At 40.8% G+C, this 18,713-nt stretch overlaps 1 protein-coding gene across 1 annotated transcript; it reads right to left on the bottom strand.

The window, feature by feature from the left end:
* Positions 1 to 1,506: 1,506 nt before the first annotated feature.
* On the bottom strand, positions 1,507 to 2,181 carry LOC6732477 (dynein axonemal light chain 1). The gene has a single exon (XM_002079561.4). It carries the CDS (start codon positions 2,115 to 2,117, stop codon positions 1,569 to 1,571), a length of 549 nt encoding a protein of 182 aa, XP_002079597.1. The 5' UTR covers positions 2,118 to 2,181; the 3' UTR covers positions 1,507 to 1,568.
* Positions 2,182 to 18,713: the final 16,532 nt, after the last annotated feature.

Raw genomic sequence — 18,713 nt, 5'->3', positions numbered from 1 at the left:
TCAGCTAAATATGAAGCCAGACTATCTGCACATCCAACACCTACTAGCCAAGATATCTGGCTTACCGGTTAAGGAACAAAAAAAAAAGATGTTTTAAGTCCGATTTTAGATACATCTAGTTAATGGTTATGATTACATAAAAAATACGTACACATCTAATCAAATGTGTAAACATAAAAACGCCAATGAAATGTTTTTCTCACTAATTTCCAATTGAAAGTTTAAATAGTTAAATTCTTAATAAAATGGAATTTTACTTTCCACTTTTAAAGAGGTTTTTATTTCGTTTTCGTCGCCTAATCAGCCAAGCGACAAGTATGGCTGCCAGAAAATATTTTTGTGTGCAACCAATTGTACAATTGTCTCGTTTTCTGTTTGTCTGCCAAAATGTCGAACTATGGACGGCCTTCATGTTTACATTAATATTATTGTTTATCAAATACAAACAGCAGGAGCAGCAGCCAGAACAGCCATAATAGAGAAGTTGTTAAATCGAAAAGACATAAAAGTATCATTAAACTTTCGTGTCTGGCAATTGGTTTGGTTTGCATCGGTTTGCTTAGGGTTCGGCAGGGATTTGGCTGCCGTTTTTATGATTTTATTCAACATTTTTATCTGGTGTCTTTCGGTTTGGCAGACAGAAATTCGCATTCTCGTATATTTTGTTTAGTTGTCTGTTTGCCAAAAATCTATGACTGGCCGCCATCCCCATCCATTGACATTCTTGATTATTTATGCACGGAAAACAAATACCATGTGCCGACAGAAAGCACATCCAGTCGAAATTATAGGTCTCTTCAGGCTTCAATTGACTTAGCTATTTCTTGATTCTCCTGTTGGCTTGTGGTTCCATGTAAAACATTTTATGGTATTTGTTGATGAATAACTTGCTGTTGATAGAAATAAAGCAAGTGCCTTTCATTAAATTATTGCGATGGAATATTCGTCAAAATATGGGACAAGCTTTTTTAATATTTTCTTAAATCCTTTGCCATCCTTTTAAAACGAACTCACTTTTAGCAATGTTGTACATCAGACCGTAAGTTCAAGTTTCTTGATTAGAAAATGAATGATAAAATCAATTCGTCTAAATAATGCTCTATTAATATAGAGATAAATAATAAATAAGAAATTTAATTATTACATTTCAATTGTAAGTTATAGAATGCATTAAAGAAATTCATACATGAAATCTGACTTAATGGATACTCCCGTTGCTTTCAGAGTATCTACAGTTTTCCACAAAACAACTTTTTTAAATAGACTTGGGTTAGAAGTCGAAGGAAACATGAGACAGGCAAAACAATGGAGCTCATCAGCAGCATTGGGAACGCATTGAAAATCGGAAGAACACTTCTGTGCTATGCCAAAGCACAAATATAAGAAAATTCAATGGAACATGTTTTCTGCTTAAATGCCTATCACATTCGTTCAGCTGTCGGTGGAATTCTGGATTCTAACCATGTATTGTTGTCTGTGATTAAGTAGAACACTAAGGTCAAGGGGTATGCTCCACTTTCGACTCTCCTTTATTTGGAATACAACACAACCGTGAAGCTTGTTTTTTCCTAACGAATGACGGGCTCCCCATCGAGTTTCTTCATGTTGGGCAGACGACGGACTGCCTCGGCAGTGAAGGCAGACTGGTCCATGTTCTCGTTCAAAGGATTTCCCACAAATGTGATCTCGCTGAGATTTGGTGGAACACCCATCCGCATGAACTCCGGCCAGTCCTTGATCATATTGAAGGATATGTAAAATACACGTAGGGCCTTCATCGATTCCAGGGGCTTGATCTTCTCGATGTTGTTGTAGCTGACCCACAATTCCTCCAGAGTATCGGCCAGTGGCTCTATGCCGTTGAGCGTTTTAAGATTGTTACGTGCCAAGCTCAGGACTCTCAGGTTCTTCATTCCCGAAATTCCAGTAATCTTCTCAATCATATTTGAGGACAAGCTGAGCTTTTGGCACTCGGTAAGAGAATTGAGAATCGGATCCATTTTCTCGATAGGTGGATACTGGAACTGAAGTCCAATTTCCGTGGCAGTGGCGGCTGGCTGCTTATTGCGGTCCTCCCACTTGGCCAATGCGTCCTTTAAGGTTGTCGGCTTCGACATTATGTATGAATTTTATATTTAAAATGTTTTAGTTTTAAGTGAGAAATAAAGTCAATTAAATGTGCTTTATTTCTCTACGCCTTCTTATACTTCTTTGGATTTTACTTATTTCTTATCAAATACTTATGAATGTACATTTATAGCTAACAATTTAAGAGTATCTTTGAGAGTTTAAAGTTTTGCTTAAAGAATATGCAATGCCATGCAATCTTGATCCACCTTTTAGGTTGAGTAGCTGATTTGAGCCCAGGGGTAATTTATTTATTTGCGCATGTGCCCGCCACTCCCCAATCGCTGTATGTTGGCTTGTCTGGCGCACAATGATTACTTCATTGGCCGGGTCCTTTGTCCTGGTCGAAATTGGAGTCTGAGTTGCGTGATGAGGGGGCTGCCCTTTGTCATATACTACCCTTCGCGTACTTTGCCTTCTTTTGCGTCATGTTGGCACTCGTGGAGGGAGAATCCAGCTGTTTTGTGTGAGAGGCCTCCTCGGCACTTTATTACACACATTTGAGGTGATAATACAGTTCACATTTCGCCCCAAGGGGCCATCCTTTTGTTTTGCTTTTTTATCGAGACCTCCTGTTTTATTTGTAGTCCACTTTAAACTGTACACAGTATTTTGATTAAATATTTGCTACAGCTGTTATCTCGGGCACAGCAAGCTATTTTTCGGCAATAAATTATTGAATTTATTTGTCCGAATAGCGGCAAAGAGAAAATGTTTAAATTGGGCCATGCGTTTTTTTTTTGGTCTATTTTTCTTGATAATCGTCCAGAAATTGGTAAAAACATATTTGATTTCTTTCCGCTATTTTCGGTTTTATTTTTTGTAATTCAAATAAAATTTGTGCTCCCATAAATTGCATGTTCAATGCGGCAGAACGGAAACCAACAAAAACATATAGATGGCCACAGGAAGTGGGGGGTGGGCTGGAAAATCACTCGAAATTGCATGCAAAGTCTAATTTATGAATTGGCCTAAGGCATACCAGCGATGAAAGGTACTCGAATGAGTAGGTTATATATATATATAACTATATTTGGCAAGTGGAACATGTCAGTGGCGAGGGCGTGGCCGGCTGTCAGAGGAAAGCCAAAAGAATGGCCTGAAAAGTTGGCCAGCGAGGCGGCTGTTTTCATGGAAGTATTTGCGATAAAGTTACCGAAAAACGTGAATCCAATATGACGTGCCTTAAAAAAGTGCCAAGCTGTCATTTCCCTGAGATTCTCAAAATTGTGACTGTTATGGTCACGGGCAAAACAAATATATTTCAATTTTTAAGGAGGGTATAAAAAGTACTATTTCAATATCATTTAATGAAGTTAATCAGACATTTTAAATACATTTCCTAACATTTTTGATTATAGATATTCAGTACAATTAAAGTGTTTATAAGATTGTTAATAAAAATTGTATTTCACTTTTTTCCTTTCCAATTTTGTTAACCCACCATGGCTTAGCTAAACCTAGAGAAGTAGAAACAATTCTAAAATGCACTTGACCAATTTAGCAGAGTCCTCTTTTCGGGCGAAAAGTGGCAGTAGTTGGGTGGACCCCGACGGCCATATGGACACACTAATATGAGCGGTTGTGGGTGGGCAGGCAATCCGGGTAGCCCCAGCAGCCACAACATGTCCTGTCACCCAGCGCCGAGCTGGACGTGGACATGCGGTAAATGTTGCAGTTGTTGACAGTCGTGTTTGTACTGTTTAGTTTCAGTTAACAAGACTCGTTGCAGCGAGAGGGGGTTGGTAGCCGGGAACCAGCCAAATGGCTAGCCAACTGTCACGCATTTTATTTAATTCTTTTCTAGTCAGCCATTTGCGAAATGAATTGTCTTCGAGCTAGTAAACGAATGGTGGCCAGGGAAGCGAACTAATTTTCTGTCTAAGCAAGCCATAAGATAAATGCTTTGCTGTTTAAGCAGCTGTTGGAAAATGAAGATAATATTCAGTTAAAGAAACACAGAAAGCATTATTCATTACTGAACAGAGAATAATATTTTAGTTTATAAGTTATTTCAGCCAAATCTGAAAATATATCTAATACTACCTTTTCTTGCCGCATTCGCATAAACTTAACATCAACGCGTTAAGTTTTCGCCCAATTAACTATGCCGTAAGTGACAAAACTCAGCCAAGGACACCAAGTTTGTGCTGGTAGCTCGAGCCTGAGTTGTTCTTTCCATAAAACTTGTACATAAGAAAATATTTTTCCGCATAAAACACCTGGCCATACTCAGAAAGGAGGAGAGTGCCATCGAAGCGTTTGCATATTGAAAACTTTCCCATTGGAAAAACAACATGGTGGAAAATTGTCTGATAACAGAGATAGGTTGTAGGTAGTCGAGTATCCTTTTCTATCTGGTTACAGTTCTCATAGGCAAAATGGCAAAGTTGTTCAACAAATTATTGATAAAATTGAATATTACTATCCAGCTAACTTTAGTAGGTATTTTGACTTTAAACTTGTAAGCATATCATTATTTCATCTTAAATGGGCACCTCGCACTTAATCACTGCTCCGCTCCAAAATGAAACGATGAGTAATAAATAAAGCTCTTCGATTCGCATTCAAAAGCCTATGCAGCGACAATAGACTAATATTGCCCAACGTAATTATCAATTTCAAGTGCAGTCATCGAGGCCTTTGTTTGCTGCAATCATAAACGTCGGAGGCTCCCCAACAGACACCGAACACGATTGTCTTGGCCAAAACGCTAGTTGCCCGTCCCATGAAACCTGATGACTCAACTGGAAGGAGTGCTTGTCTATTTGCGGTTTCGCAACTCAAAACTCGATTGCATGTGTGCGGCAGTGGGCGGGGCCCTATCAAGTTGGGTAATATATATGAGATTCCGGATCCTACCGATTTGGGAATTTGTGAGGCCCTGCATCGATTCCACCGAATAAGGAGCGGAGTCCTGCAGCATACCCCCTTCAATTAGAGGGTTTGTTTGCTCCTGCGGTATGAAATGCTCCATCAATGCCTGGGCCATCTTAGATAGTCCTCATAACGTCAGGGATGAGTGCAGACAGACACAATCGCTTGTTTTAGTCCAGATTAATGTTCATAATCAATATGGTTGAAATGTTAAATTGAATATTATCTGACAGGGCTTAGAAAATTAGTTGGTCCTGCTCGTTGTTATACATAATTTGTATACTTACCTCAAGGATATTAAGTGTGCAAAAGGTTTCATGTAAGTGTAATCCGTAGTAAGTATTATTACCATGATAATTGATATGAAAATATAACTAAAAATCGAATTCATATATTGTATAACTTGGAAAAGTATGGTTCTTGGAAATATATTTAGGGTGAATGCTTTGGAATCTGCATCTGCAAGATGTGACCCCAATGAAACTTGGTTTTGCTAATTCGATTACGAGAGGGAAACCGAAAATTAATGCAGCAGTGTACCCGTCGTCTTATGGCGAACCAAGCGGCCTGCAGGACATGACTTGTGTGATGTGTGGAAAATGCAGCAGGGCAAACATTTTATAATTTGCTGCAGCACGACGCATCGCATAAGTCAGCAGAAGTCCTGGGACACGGATCAGGAGCACTCTGTAGCCGAATCCTGAGTCCACATCCACATGACAGGGAGCAAAAACAGGGACAGCCGCATCGCAGTCATTCTGCATGCGAGCATTGCTACGACTCCTTACCGCAAATGATTTTGCAGCTGACAGTTGTCCGTTGCCATTTGGGGAATTTAGTGTTAATTATGGTCGTAATAAGTTATATAACATAGGGCAGTAGACACACACACACACTCAGGACAGAGAAGCCATAACTTGACAGTCAGTCAGTCAGTTTCCCTCTCCGCAATGAAATAGATTCCGCACACCACAATAAATTGTATTAAATGTTCTGTGTTTTGGTAATTTAACCGACCGTAAAGCGTTTATCCATCAGCACAACTGAGTGCAAAATGGCCTTACCTCTGTTTTGAGAGAACAGTTTGCACTTGAGTTCATAAAAAAGGAATTTTTTTTGTTTGGAATTTTAAAAAAAGGGATAAATGGGCCTATTGTCTAAATTTTGTAATTCAAGTCACTATCTATCTTGGCCTATTTAAAGTCGCTCGATTTCTATAACTAAATTAGTATTTCTTATCTAATACGTTTATACATTGGGCACATTCTTTGAAAATAAATTAACCTATTTTGATTTGCATTTACAAAAGCACATATAGTGCGATTTATCTATAATTGGTCACTGGAAATCCTGAGCCCGTGGACACTTCCAATGGATACCAAAACATGTTTTAACTACAATTTAATTTCGCTTTTTCATGGCTGCAGAATATAAAAGTTGTTCCTCTTTGGCCCTGGCACTATGCCACCGCAATTACATGCAACTGTCTTCCACTTAGCTGTTTAAATTTACATGTTTAATTCACGCCCATCTCCTCCATCCCATCGTCATCATCATCGGCAACGTCATCAGAGACCTCTTCAGAAGTTGAGAACACTTAAGACCTTTACGCAAATCGCTTGATAATTACTTAAAATAATCTGCAGACAAGTAACCACAGGCGAATGCAATCCGGCCCAGGGCCACGCCCACCCAGAAGCGATGGTCTAAGAAGTCGTGCAAACAGAACAGATCATGGGAAGTACAAACTGGGGGGTATCTAATGGCAGTAGGGCCCTATAAATGAGGAGTGTAAATGATTCCCCTTAAAAAGGCAAAAGGCAAATCCCTTTTCAATTTCCCTGGCACGTCTCAGCATCCAACAAAAAAGGACAAAAGAAAGGAGACCGCCCAGCCATCCCACTTTTTATGTATGGAAACTCGAAAAACAATTAAGCGACAAGTGTCTCAATTTCAACGTCACTTACAAACATTTTATGCACCGCTCTTTGTCTGTGGGTGTTCTGATGTTCCTGTGTTCCTGCGTGCGTTGGTGTGCAGGACATAAAATGCAAAAAGTTTTTACCCATTGAAAGTTACGTGTCGAGGGGCAGGATCACAGAGACAACCAGGACCAACTAACAGAGTGTACCAAAAAAAAAAAGTTAGAGAAAAACTTAATTATTTGTGCCTCTGAAGTCCTTGATGGAGATCTGTGGCTGTGTGTGTAAGTGAGTGATTGTGAGAATATGCGCATAAAAGTATGCAACGCATTTTAATCGAAAATGTCTGCAGAAAATGTGGTCACCCTTCTTCCAAGGTTTCAAATTGAGATTTTACTTAATGGTGGTCTGGTCAAAAAAACGGACGAGCAGAATTCTGCATTAGTTAAAAACCATGAATATATTTCTAAAATAATTAAATTAATTCCAAAACGGAGTGATAATATATTAATAAATGTCTCAACGCCCATGATCAATAAGGATAATATTAATATTATCAAATGTAATCGCTATATTCATTTCGTTAACGGTCGCTATTCTATCAGTTCTCGATATTTTGGGGATTAAATTCCATTCTACCCCAAATATAAATATAATTCAGTTACAAAATAGATTCCGTTCATGGAAATATTCGTAAGCCCTCCTGCTACACCTAACCGAAATTCTATGCGCGCGTTTCGCTAAGACAAATCCCTAGGGATTATGTGAATTCGGCCCTTAAAGTCCGGCAACAGCAATAAAGTGACCTGGAAATGTGGCAGGCTGGGCGGACCGGCTGGCCTGAGATTTCGGGTAGCCAGAGAAGGCCGCTGATGGACACACCGGGCACCTCGACCGGAACACTCCGGCACTGGGGCCAATGGGGAAAACCAGGTGTGCGGTTCAGCTGGGCGACTCAGGTGGGCGAAACAGGTGCAGAGCCATCACACTAACAGAAACACATACACACATGGGCATTCCTGCCAATCGCTTTCCATTTCGTGTTAAATTACACATTGAATCGGATTGCGGCGGCCATAACATTGTGGCCAAAAAGGGAAGGGACGGAAGGAGCTGCGGTCGTTCGGGGGGCCCTCAAATAGGTTTTTGCGGTTTTTTAATCAAGTTATTTGCCCGGCGCTGGAGAATCGGAGATTTACTACGCTACGTAAGAGTAGAGCGAAGTCATTGGTCCAGCCAAGTCGCATAAAATAAATATATTCCGATGGCAATTTATTAAATGTTTGCGCAAATAAATCACAAATGCTTTTCCCAATCAAACTTTTTCGGTGCCCACACAAATGTCTGGCCAACAAATCTTCTTGTGTGCCCTTTGTTCGTCGGTCATCAAATTTATTGCGTTAATTCGCATGTAAACCATTTCTGCGCACATTTTCAAAGCATTTATCAAGCGTTTTATTATTGACAGTGCTTGGCCATACTTTCATAAATATCTTGTATTTGGCCTGCCTCTGCTTTGGTTAAAGTTTTCGCCTTAAATGAATACATTTGTGAATTATATTTATAGTCATCTTGGTCAGCAATAAATTTGGACTTGAGTAGAGTTTGGGTTAATAAGTAAGAAATGTTTGGCGTTTGGCAAATTGAGTTTTGATTTCGATTCTCCTGTGGAGCGCAGAGGTCACAAGTTGGAAAGTCAATTAATTGACTTGTTTCGACAGAAGTTCAATGTATTTCGATATGGTCAGATTAAATATTTATATGTGTTCTCAACATTGTTGGCTGATACTGAAGTTGATAGTCTTTGGGCACACAACAACCTTACAATCTATCTTAGCTCTGTAAAGTTTCTATTATATTATAATTACGAGAGACATTGTCAATACGTTACGTTATCTCAAACGAACCACGCCCACTTGTGCTATACCCATATCCTACATATATGTAGCCACTTCTCTTTCCCGCACAAACTCAATAAATTCTTTTTGGTTGCTAGAACGGTACGAAAGGGCGTTGTTACAAAAATTTCTGAACAAATTGAAAATTCCAAAATTTGCTGAAGCATGCGAGCAGAAAATGATAGAATCTACGATGAAATGCACAAAAAGGAGGGCTCTGGGAAGAAGTAGGAGGATGCATACGCATCCTGCACCCTGAATGTATGTATGTATGTATCCTTAACTCCTTCTGACATCAACTGCACAAAGGTCACGGGGCGTGGGAGTGTGTGGATTCGGCGGGCTGGGTGGCTGGGCGGTTGGCTGGGTGGTGACACATTTGGCGTGGCAATGGCATCAAAGTCAAATGCTACATTTGCTCCCAGCGGATGGAGGGCTGAACAAAAGTCAGCTGGGAAAATATTTTGTCATGTCATCAGCGGCATCAGCAACTGGAAACTGAAAACTGGCAACTGTTGCAATGGCCACCATGGCACCACCACTGCCGCCACCAGCAGTTGCACCACCAACAACTGCACCACAGCCACACCACCACCACCATCGTGCAGACTTCGTCTTCCTCAACTCGCTCCACTGCTTTTCTCTGTCGCCGCCAAATGTGGTTACAATAATTTATGCACTTGTAATGACAGACAACAAAGCGTTCAAGAAGCCAGGAGTCGTCATCCGAGAAGGACCCAAAAAAATAGCGTGAAAATAAATACCTTCGGGCCATAGCCGACTAATTAAATACACATCCCATCCCATTGGCAGCTCTGCTACCTTTTATTTTGTGAATAACTGCTGCAATAGGTTCACCCAAACTATTAAGATAAACTTTATCACTATTAATTAAATTTTATAATATTAATAGTAATACCTTTATTTACTTTATAAATATATTAGTTAAAAGACATTCTTCAGATTGAATCGTTCTTATTATCAAGGCTCCTTGAGTAATGATCTCGAGCTTCCTATTGTGACACATTTCGATCGAACTCGAGCTCTGCTCAAAAGGAACCCATGAAAGGGTAAAAGAGGATTCTGCCGCGAAAACGAAGGACCCGACTCAAAGCTCCGTCCTCAGTCAGTTGCGGCGACTGACGCGCAATAAAATGCGTGTCATGGGAGTGTCGTCACTCTGAGCCGACCCGCCGCCTCCCGTCCAGTGCCACGCCCCCTTCCCTTGGCCACGTTGATGGGCTGCCTTTTGGCGAGTGTGCGCCGACTGTTCCGGGAGTCAGTCCTATAGCTCAACGGCTCCGGCTGCACTTCAAAATTAATTTAAAATTTATAGTTGGCGCTATTGCGTTAAACGATGTTGCGGATAAACGGGGAAAGGACGAAAAGGTGGTGTTTGCAGGATGCATCTATCATGGCGTTGAGTGATTTGCGAGTGTCAGAGGAGTCGGGACGAAGTGGGACCCCGTCCTTTGCCGCACATTCGATTTATGTTAATGTCGGGCGGCTTTAAATGATGGGACCAAAAGACTTAACCGTTATGCGAAAGCTTGAAAATCTAGGAATGGGTTATATTCCGCACTTTATATGAATATTAGGGAAATCGATAAATGTGTTTTAGAAAAAGTTATAAAGTAATGTTATCACTGATTGAACTATTAAAAAGTGAATAAAATTAAAATAATTATCCGTGTTGCACGCAGAGTTAGACGATGAAGTTTGTAAAATAAATATATAAAAAAATATTTTTTAGGATCATGGAATTGTAGTCTTAGTGCTCTGCCATACTCTTGGAAATCCCTCCCTGATCGGCTGATCCTTTTAACAGCCTTGTTTAATCCCCAGACCACCCAGACCATTTTTCCACTTCATCTGGTTCTCGTGTGCGCTCGTCTTCAGCTCGTTTGTCAACACTGTAAGTGGGGTAATTTTCAATGTAAACGCATCGCCTGGAGCAGCTGCTTCTCGTTCCCTGAGAGTTGCGATGTTTTTGGGGGCGTGAAGACTTAAGTTTGGGCGTAGGCCTTGAGGGCGTGGCCCCTCATTTGCATTGTATGGGTGTTGCGCCTTAGTTCTTCGTCGTCGCGTATGCCAATTGCATTTTAAATGCACCCTGCCGCCACGCCTCTTGGCGCCCCCTTCTCTCGTAAGCAAGCTCTGCTCAAAGTTGCCGTTCTTGTTAAACTGAGCCACGTTTTTACAGTGCCAGCAAACATATTTCAGCCCGAAACTCAGCCAACAAAGGCCGCTCAATGTTATACTACGCTCTGCTAATATGCAAAACTCACTCTTCATGTTTTTTTCTGTCTTCTTCCACGTTTACTTTTTTGTTTCGGTATGTTTGTGTGCGTATTCATGCCCACTAGTGTAACAAAATTGGGGTATATTGTTAGTTCTAGTAAATGCATTAATAAATTTATTTGTTATCGATTCAAATATTAATTTATTATTCATTTTAGTCACAGTTATTAAAACATTATACATGGAAAAATTATATTTTTTGATGCTCCATAAAAGAATTTCAAAATTCATATCTGAAACATTCAATTACCTTTTAAAAAATGCGTTATGATTGAAAAATTTCTGAATCAATCACATATGGGAAAATAGTTGATAGAACTTTAAAACTGCGTCCAAGGAAAACATCTTATAAAATCATATTAAAATATTTATTACTAAGAGGTGACAGGGTAAATTAAAGCTGAAAGATTCTGATATTGTCGTTATGCCAGTTTTTTGTGCCTTCAAACTTCAAACTAAGCATAAAGTGTTTCCTAATGGGTTTTGAGTGTTTTCGACGACTACAACTATGCCAATAGCAACAAGGAGAACATCCGATGGGCAGGGGAGGGAAAAGGACGAGTAGTGGTTGCAGGATCAACACTGTATTGCATGGCATGCATTTTTTGCTAGCTGCTTGCCAAAAGTTGGTCATTAGCGTTGTTTTCCAGCACTGATGTTGCTGCTGTTGCCGCGGGGCAGAAAGCGGAAAAGTAAATAACAATTAAAACAATTTTTGTGTGCAATGCAAAAATCTCCTAATGACTTCGAGCTCCCTGAGGTCAAGGATAAGCGCTGAGCTGGCTTTTGTTGCCAGAAGTTGTTGCATATTTTCGAATATTTATCGAAAAGTGATTTTCCTCTTCCCCAAGAGATTAATGAAGGAAGTGTATGGCAGGTTCCTGGACATAAATATTCCCAGAGTTAAATGGAATCCAATTAGCAAGCAGTTTGTATTTTTGCAAGAGATTATTTCTAATAGACGAGCTTGTAGTCAGAAATATCTCTGTTTTGACTAGCTGTTGAATAATAAATTAAACAATTCTATGCGGCATAAAATCACCTCCAATCGCATGACCCTCGTCGAGTGGCTGCCCAAAAATAAACATAAAATTTTACCTTTTGCCAGCGATACGCATATAAATCTATTATAATCACTTTGACGCCGCAACAAATTATCATTGAGTGTGTCCTCCAACCCGTAAGAAAGTCGGTATAAATCTCCAGGGAAATGCCAAGCCATTGCCCCAAAAAAGAGGAAATGTCAAGCCAAGCAAAATATCTAAGGGATATGGTAAATCAAGCAACATAAATCATTTAAATGATTACAGCTTAACTTTTGACGCTTTTGAGCGAAATTAAATGAAGGATCAGTCGGGATGGCACAGAATGAATTGGGGTTTGGGACCCAGCCAGGCCATCATAAAAATTATTTATTTGCTTTGAAGAACCAGAAATAGGAGCGCCAGCAGAAATGTAACCCAAATCTATGTAAGTGAATCAAGAGAAATCACTTAAGTATATTTTTATGCTGGACATGCCGTCCGGAATTACAAATACAAGACGGCACGCACGCACGCACAGGAGCAGAGGACCATAACCAGATCCTAGAACAGAAACTGAGGCGCAAACTGAAGCAGGACAAAGGCAGGACTCAACGGTGAGGCGGTTTGTCCGTCGGACGGTCGGCGGTTTTGTGGGGCTGTCATTTGCCCCCGGGGGCTTTTGCCTATATGCGATGGGGAATAGGAGTGAAGCCGGGAGTTCGAGGAAATGAGGGGACCGAAGAAGAGCCATCAAAAGGACATCAACACGTAGCAAATAAAAGAAATGCCACAAGGATATGCCGGCGCTTCTTCGGATGCTCTTTGGCCAATGCTACATTGCAAAATTATTATGATTTATATGGCCTTTGGGAATGCGCACTAAAACACACTAGCACACTCTCGTTCGGACAGAGAGTGCAGAAGGAAACAGAAATCGGGGACAGACAGCCGACACTGGGAGTGTCGCACAAAGGACTTGGCCAGGATACGTAGTATACTTTCAGGCGAGTCGTCGCATTGGCCGCAAAACTTTTGCCCGCTGCGACAAAATAGGAAACTTTCTTGGCATAATTCTTTCTATTTTCCTTTCGCCTGTCGTCGTGTTGCCGCTCAAGTTCCCGCCAGCGTCGCTTTTGCCATTCTGCGAAATTAGGTTAACACTGACGAATTAAGGACATTAGCGTCATAAAGAAATAAGTAATGAAAAGAGCAGCCAGTTGGGCATTTTTGCCGAGTGCGTAAAGCGCCACAAAACAACAAGAAAACAAAACCAAAAAGTTGGCCAGCATTTAATTTTAACTGCAGTCAAAATAAGAACGTATTTTTAAGTGAAATTTTAGTTTGCACGGGACCGAAATATAAAAGCTTACTTTTTTTAATAAATTCCTTAAATTATATTAATTCTTATACATATTCAATTATAAATGCACTGCATGCTTTCTTAACAACATGCCAATCGACGACTTCGCTGCCATCTGCATACGCATATTCTGCAGCTAATAAAATATTGATTTATTAAATTATGCCCCAGCGAAGACGATTCGCTTGTCAATATTTTGCAAATTTGTGTTGCCATCAAACCAGCCGCCTGCTGTCCCAAAGAACCCCCTTTTGTTCCGCCCCTGTCACCACACACACGGCTTATAGCGGCCCCCGGCAACTGCCACGCCTCCCAACGCCCATCATCCCGCAAGATTTTCTGTTGGCCTTCGTAAAGTGCTTTTTAAAATCCCGCCCGGAGCATTTTGTTTGTTTGCATCATTGGCAGCTGTTGGTGGTGGCCAGCTCTTGATTCTGTGGGCGGTTTGGAAATCGAGGAGGCCCGGGGTGCGGCAACCGCACAACTTTAAATTTGTTGGACACCCTTTCTCCTACGGGCTTTGTTTGTCCCGCTCAATAAAGCATCTTTGACGTATGGTTTACGCCGCTCCATAATCACCCTATCTTACCCGTTTGCCAACCGAAAACCCCTTCCAAGCCCGATAAAAATATGAACGGAAGCTTTAGAGCTCAGCCGCAACCTCAAGTCCAGAGTTGTCCCTTCAACCACACTGAAAAAAAACTCGCTTAGCTTAACTGTCGGCATGACACGGAGATCTCGAAGAAGTCGAGAAATATATTATTTTGTATTTTATGGAGGTGTTTGAGAAAGAAAAAGCAATATTTTAGAATTTTGTTATAAATGAGGTTGATATAGAATAATTCCGATTTAATTGCCTTTTTGCGTAGTGCATTTGTCCTTGCCTCTCTGTCCCACCCAATGCCATCCTCTCGTTCTGGCACTCCAACCCAGTTACTGTCTTTTACACTGTTTATTGATGCTTTTGTTGTAGTTTTCTGCTGCTGCTGTCGCAGACATTTGCTGACGTCTATTATGCCTTTTTATAGAAATTTTCTTGGGCTCTCGAATAGCAACAACTTTTCGGGAAAACTCAGTAAAGCGAGAAAGGGGTGTCGGGGGAGTACTGGTCTTAGTTTACAACATTGTCTTGCGGTTGCTGCAAGCAAAATGGTTTTATGCAAAAATTTTCCATTGGCAGTTTTTTGGGTCTATTTTTGGGGAAACTGTTTAAAAGTTTCGAGTGGAAAATTTCCGCTATGGCGACAAGCGCCCTGTAATGGATTATGATCAATCAGCAACTTGAAATAAGCGCAGCTTCACAATTTGTTAAATTTAGAATATGCCACGAACGAAATCATGATTGTATGGTTCAAAAAGTATATATTTTGGAAATAATAGGTATACGAAATAATATATTTTAGAGGCTTCATAGAAAGTATTCTCCATATTTAGACTTTTTAAGATATAAGTTTAATGGAATATATGTATGATTTGGTTTGGGTGAACTGTGTATAACTAAAGTACTACTAGTAAAACTCACAGACGGAATATGAGTGCGGTTTATCTCAGGCTCATATCCTCACCCATGACACTGGCAAACTCTAATCTCTTTTTCGCCATGTAATGAAGGACGCAATTAGACAAGCTAAAGCCCCAAGCAACCCCAGACTAAACCGAAATACAACCGAATTTTTCCGCTCCCTACATACCTGACTTCCGCTGCACAGGATGCAGGACCCGGCTGCCATTTCCCCTGGCCACAAACTGCAGTCGAGGGAGAGACAAACTGCTATTATGGCACACGATAAAAAGTAAATGGCAGAGAAAGAACAGAAAAGGCAACGAAACGGGGGGTTAAATAAAAAATCGGAAGCCGAAAGCGGGCGCATAAAAATTGCATTAAAATTGCCACGCGGACATCCGCAATGGACCCCGAACTCCATTTCGAGATCGGAATAGCCCAGGTCTTCGTCGTCCGGACCAACGAAATGCAACGGAAATGCAAAAGTAGACGGAAGTGCAAGTTGTGCAAGAAACTCTGCATCGAATTCTGGGTGGGAGCAAAATTAAATGTTTCCGGAAAGGGTGCCGAAATACAAGCCGCCGGCCGACATCCCGGAATGAAACTTCAAACAATTTTATTGTCATTTGCCGGGCGCCATTTTGACGGTTTATTGCATCCACTTTTGGCTTTCATTCTGGGGGAGCCCCAGCTTTGACCCCAAGAATCATCGCTGCCCCCTGGTCACCAGAATTACTTGTCTTCATTCCGTGTCTAACTTGGCACATCATTTAGCGACAGCAAATTCCCGTACAGCCTGACTTGGTCACTTGTCGCCTCGACACTGCCGCCTTACATCCATTAATCAATCAAGTGGCTTACTTTTAGCGGCATATTTTCCTGGATTCGGTCAAAGGACACTCGAATTCACACACGCACTCTGCGACAATTAGCGCCCAGTTCCGGGACTTATGCGCTTCCTTCAAGTGTCTTCGGTTAATGAGCGACAACTTTTGGCCTCCCACCAACTTCCTGGTGCTTTTTTATGCTGTCTCAAGCAGAGGTGGCGGCTTGCAGGTTTTGAAATATATTTTTAGGTTTGATTTGGGTTAAATACCGTTTAGTAGCTTGAAATTTATTATTCGAGGGTTGAAGAAACATAATTTATATTAGATTACATTTAATATTTTCATATTTTCGAATGCTGAGTAAAAGAAAAATCTGTTAAATAAGCGTATGAAAAGAAACCAAAGCACTCGCTAAGATCTCAGGCTTTGGCGTACATTTCCTTGCCCAACCTATGACTCTAGAAGTAGTTGCTAAGCTCGCCCCCTCGCACTGAACTTCGCACGCCCCTGACCCGAGTTGGCTCATCAACTCTCGCTTCATTAGCTGCACACTCCAAAGGCCAATGCCAAGAGGTGAAAAAAGGAAGGGAGCCCTACTACATACGTATATTTTCGGGAAGAAGCTGCTACTACTTGCAGACAATAAAGCAGCGGGAAAAAGAAAAGCTCTGGGAGCCGAGCAGGTCAAAGTTACACAAAAGGAAAAACTTGAACGGAGGCAGTAATAGCAACAAAAACCACAACAAGGAGCGACAGGAACTGCTGCTCCTGCTCGTTTTTCCCACCCACAAAGACCACCTCATCACAGGCGTCGTTGTTGTTGTTGGCCGTCCTGTTTTCCAGCCTGTGGCTGATTGATCTCGTGGGAAATTTTGCACAGTTGATGCAACCAACGGCAGCAGGGACAAAAGAAAAAAATACAAAAAAGTAGTAGAAAAAAAAGCATAGAATACGGAAAATAAAACGTAAGTTTTCCCCCCTATTTGCCACTTCTTTTGTTTCGCCTCTTGCGTTTTGTTTTTCATCTCGTTTATTCTTTCGCTGGCGCACACGAAAATTAACTTAATGTCACTTACACTTTAGTGCTTTGGGTTAATTTGGTTAGATTATTGTTAATATCCTTTGGGGTGCTCTTGGCCACGGTGTTACTGCCTTTGAGAGTATGTGAAGGTCCTGGCCGAGGACTTTTCGACCCACTGAGCTGCGGGGCCCATTAAAAGCTTAGGCTGTTCTAAAATTTTCCACATAAAAATGATGCATTGGCCCCGGTTGAAAGTTTGTGTATTGCTCTTGGCCAGAGATTTGACAAACACATAAATACATCTACGAAGTTGGCCGTTGCGCGGATATGATGAAAAATAAATATATTTTAAAACATTGAGTCATTATAAACTTTATTTATCATTTACTTAAAATATTTCATACCATCTAATGTTCTTAAAGCCGCGAAACTCCAATAAAAGCATACAAAATCAGCAATATGGCAAATAAATTTAAACAGTATTCATCGGCTTTTAGGCACGTGTTGGCGCTAAAACTTTCCAAGGGAACAGATTGCCCTCCATATTCATAAGTCAATTGAAATTTATGACACATGCCGTCCCACTGCGCAAATACTTTGTTTATCTCTGGAAAAATATTTATATATGTGGGGTCGTAGGACCCTCCCTATTTTTTAGACTTGGCATAATAATTTACAAAGCATTTTACGCTTCGCTTCGCCTGCCATTTGCATTAGCCGCAAAGTCAGTTTACGAATTTAGGAGCGAAGGAATAAATATGTTTGCAATGTTAATGTAAATATAAGTAGGCTGCCTGATCTCCGATTTGTTTTACTTTTTTTAATGTGGCTCAGGTGCTGAGAAGTAGAAGTTTAAAAAATGGACACTTAACAAATGGATTTCGAGAATTGTCAAAAAAATGATCCAGAAATGTGTGCTAGCTGGCTTAGTGCGCTGAGCGATAAGTTCGTACAGAAAGGTAATTGTAAATGGATATTCTATTATCAAACGCTAAATGCTCGGAACATACTGTTCAACTGTTTCTCCGGCCAAGTTGTAGTGCATCATAAATTAAAGCACAATATTTAAATTTGTAATTGACCGACCTTAAAATGCAATCTTTATTTTCTCGCGCAACAATAAAAAATCGGAGTATTGTATACGTAAATTGCGTGTGTTTTTATGACAACGGCGGGTACAAAAGTCCTCCGGCATTTTTTACAACCTGACACCCTCCATCCTTTTGCGAATTACGCTTCCATTTGTATGCAGGGATGCGGTGCCCTTCTATGCGATTCTCATAATTACATTAAGCATATTAAAGCTTGCCGCCGCGTCTGAGTCGGTGCCCCTCCACACACATGTACATATATGTGCATACATACATATCCCTTCGCGGCGCACAACTCGCGGCTTTCTCTTTGCTCAGGGCCAACTAATAACGTGTCATAAAAGATTTTCCTTACTTTAAGTAGGCAGGAGTCAGTCGGTTATGCGGCATAGGGCCCAGCATATTGAAGCACCTTAAAACCTTACGAAAAGGTGGGGGTAATACCGTGATTCTCGAGTAAGGGGATCCCTGATAGGGGCTTACCCTAATTCCTTGACTTGGCACTAAGCAGTAAATGCATTATCCCTAATTAATGGCAATTAATTAAACCTCACCCAGCGATTTAGCTTTCAAATGAAAATCGATTCCCTGTTAAAGGTGTTATGAATGATATGATTTGTTTCACTAAGGAGTTCATTGATTGTCTATTGCCTTTATTAATAAACGAATTCCTCGACTATTTGATACCTCCCTAGTAAGGTAAAATAATAACATAAAGAAGTATGTAATTCCTTGTTTTCCGCAGCTGGAGTCTCGTGAA

This window comes from Drosophila simulans, chromosome 2L, assembly GCF_016746395.2.
Source record: "Drosophila simulans strain w501 chromosome 2L, Prin_Dsim_3.1, whole genome shotgun sequence".
NCBI classification, from domain to species: domain Eukaryota; kingdom Metazoa; phylum Arthropoda; class Insecta; order Diptera; family Drosophilidae; genus Drosophila; species Drosophila simulans.
Note: the sequence above shows the minus strand (reverse complement) of the source record. Positions and strands in the feature narration are given on the sequence as shown.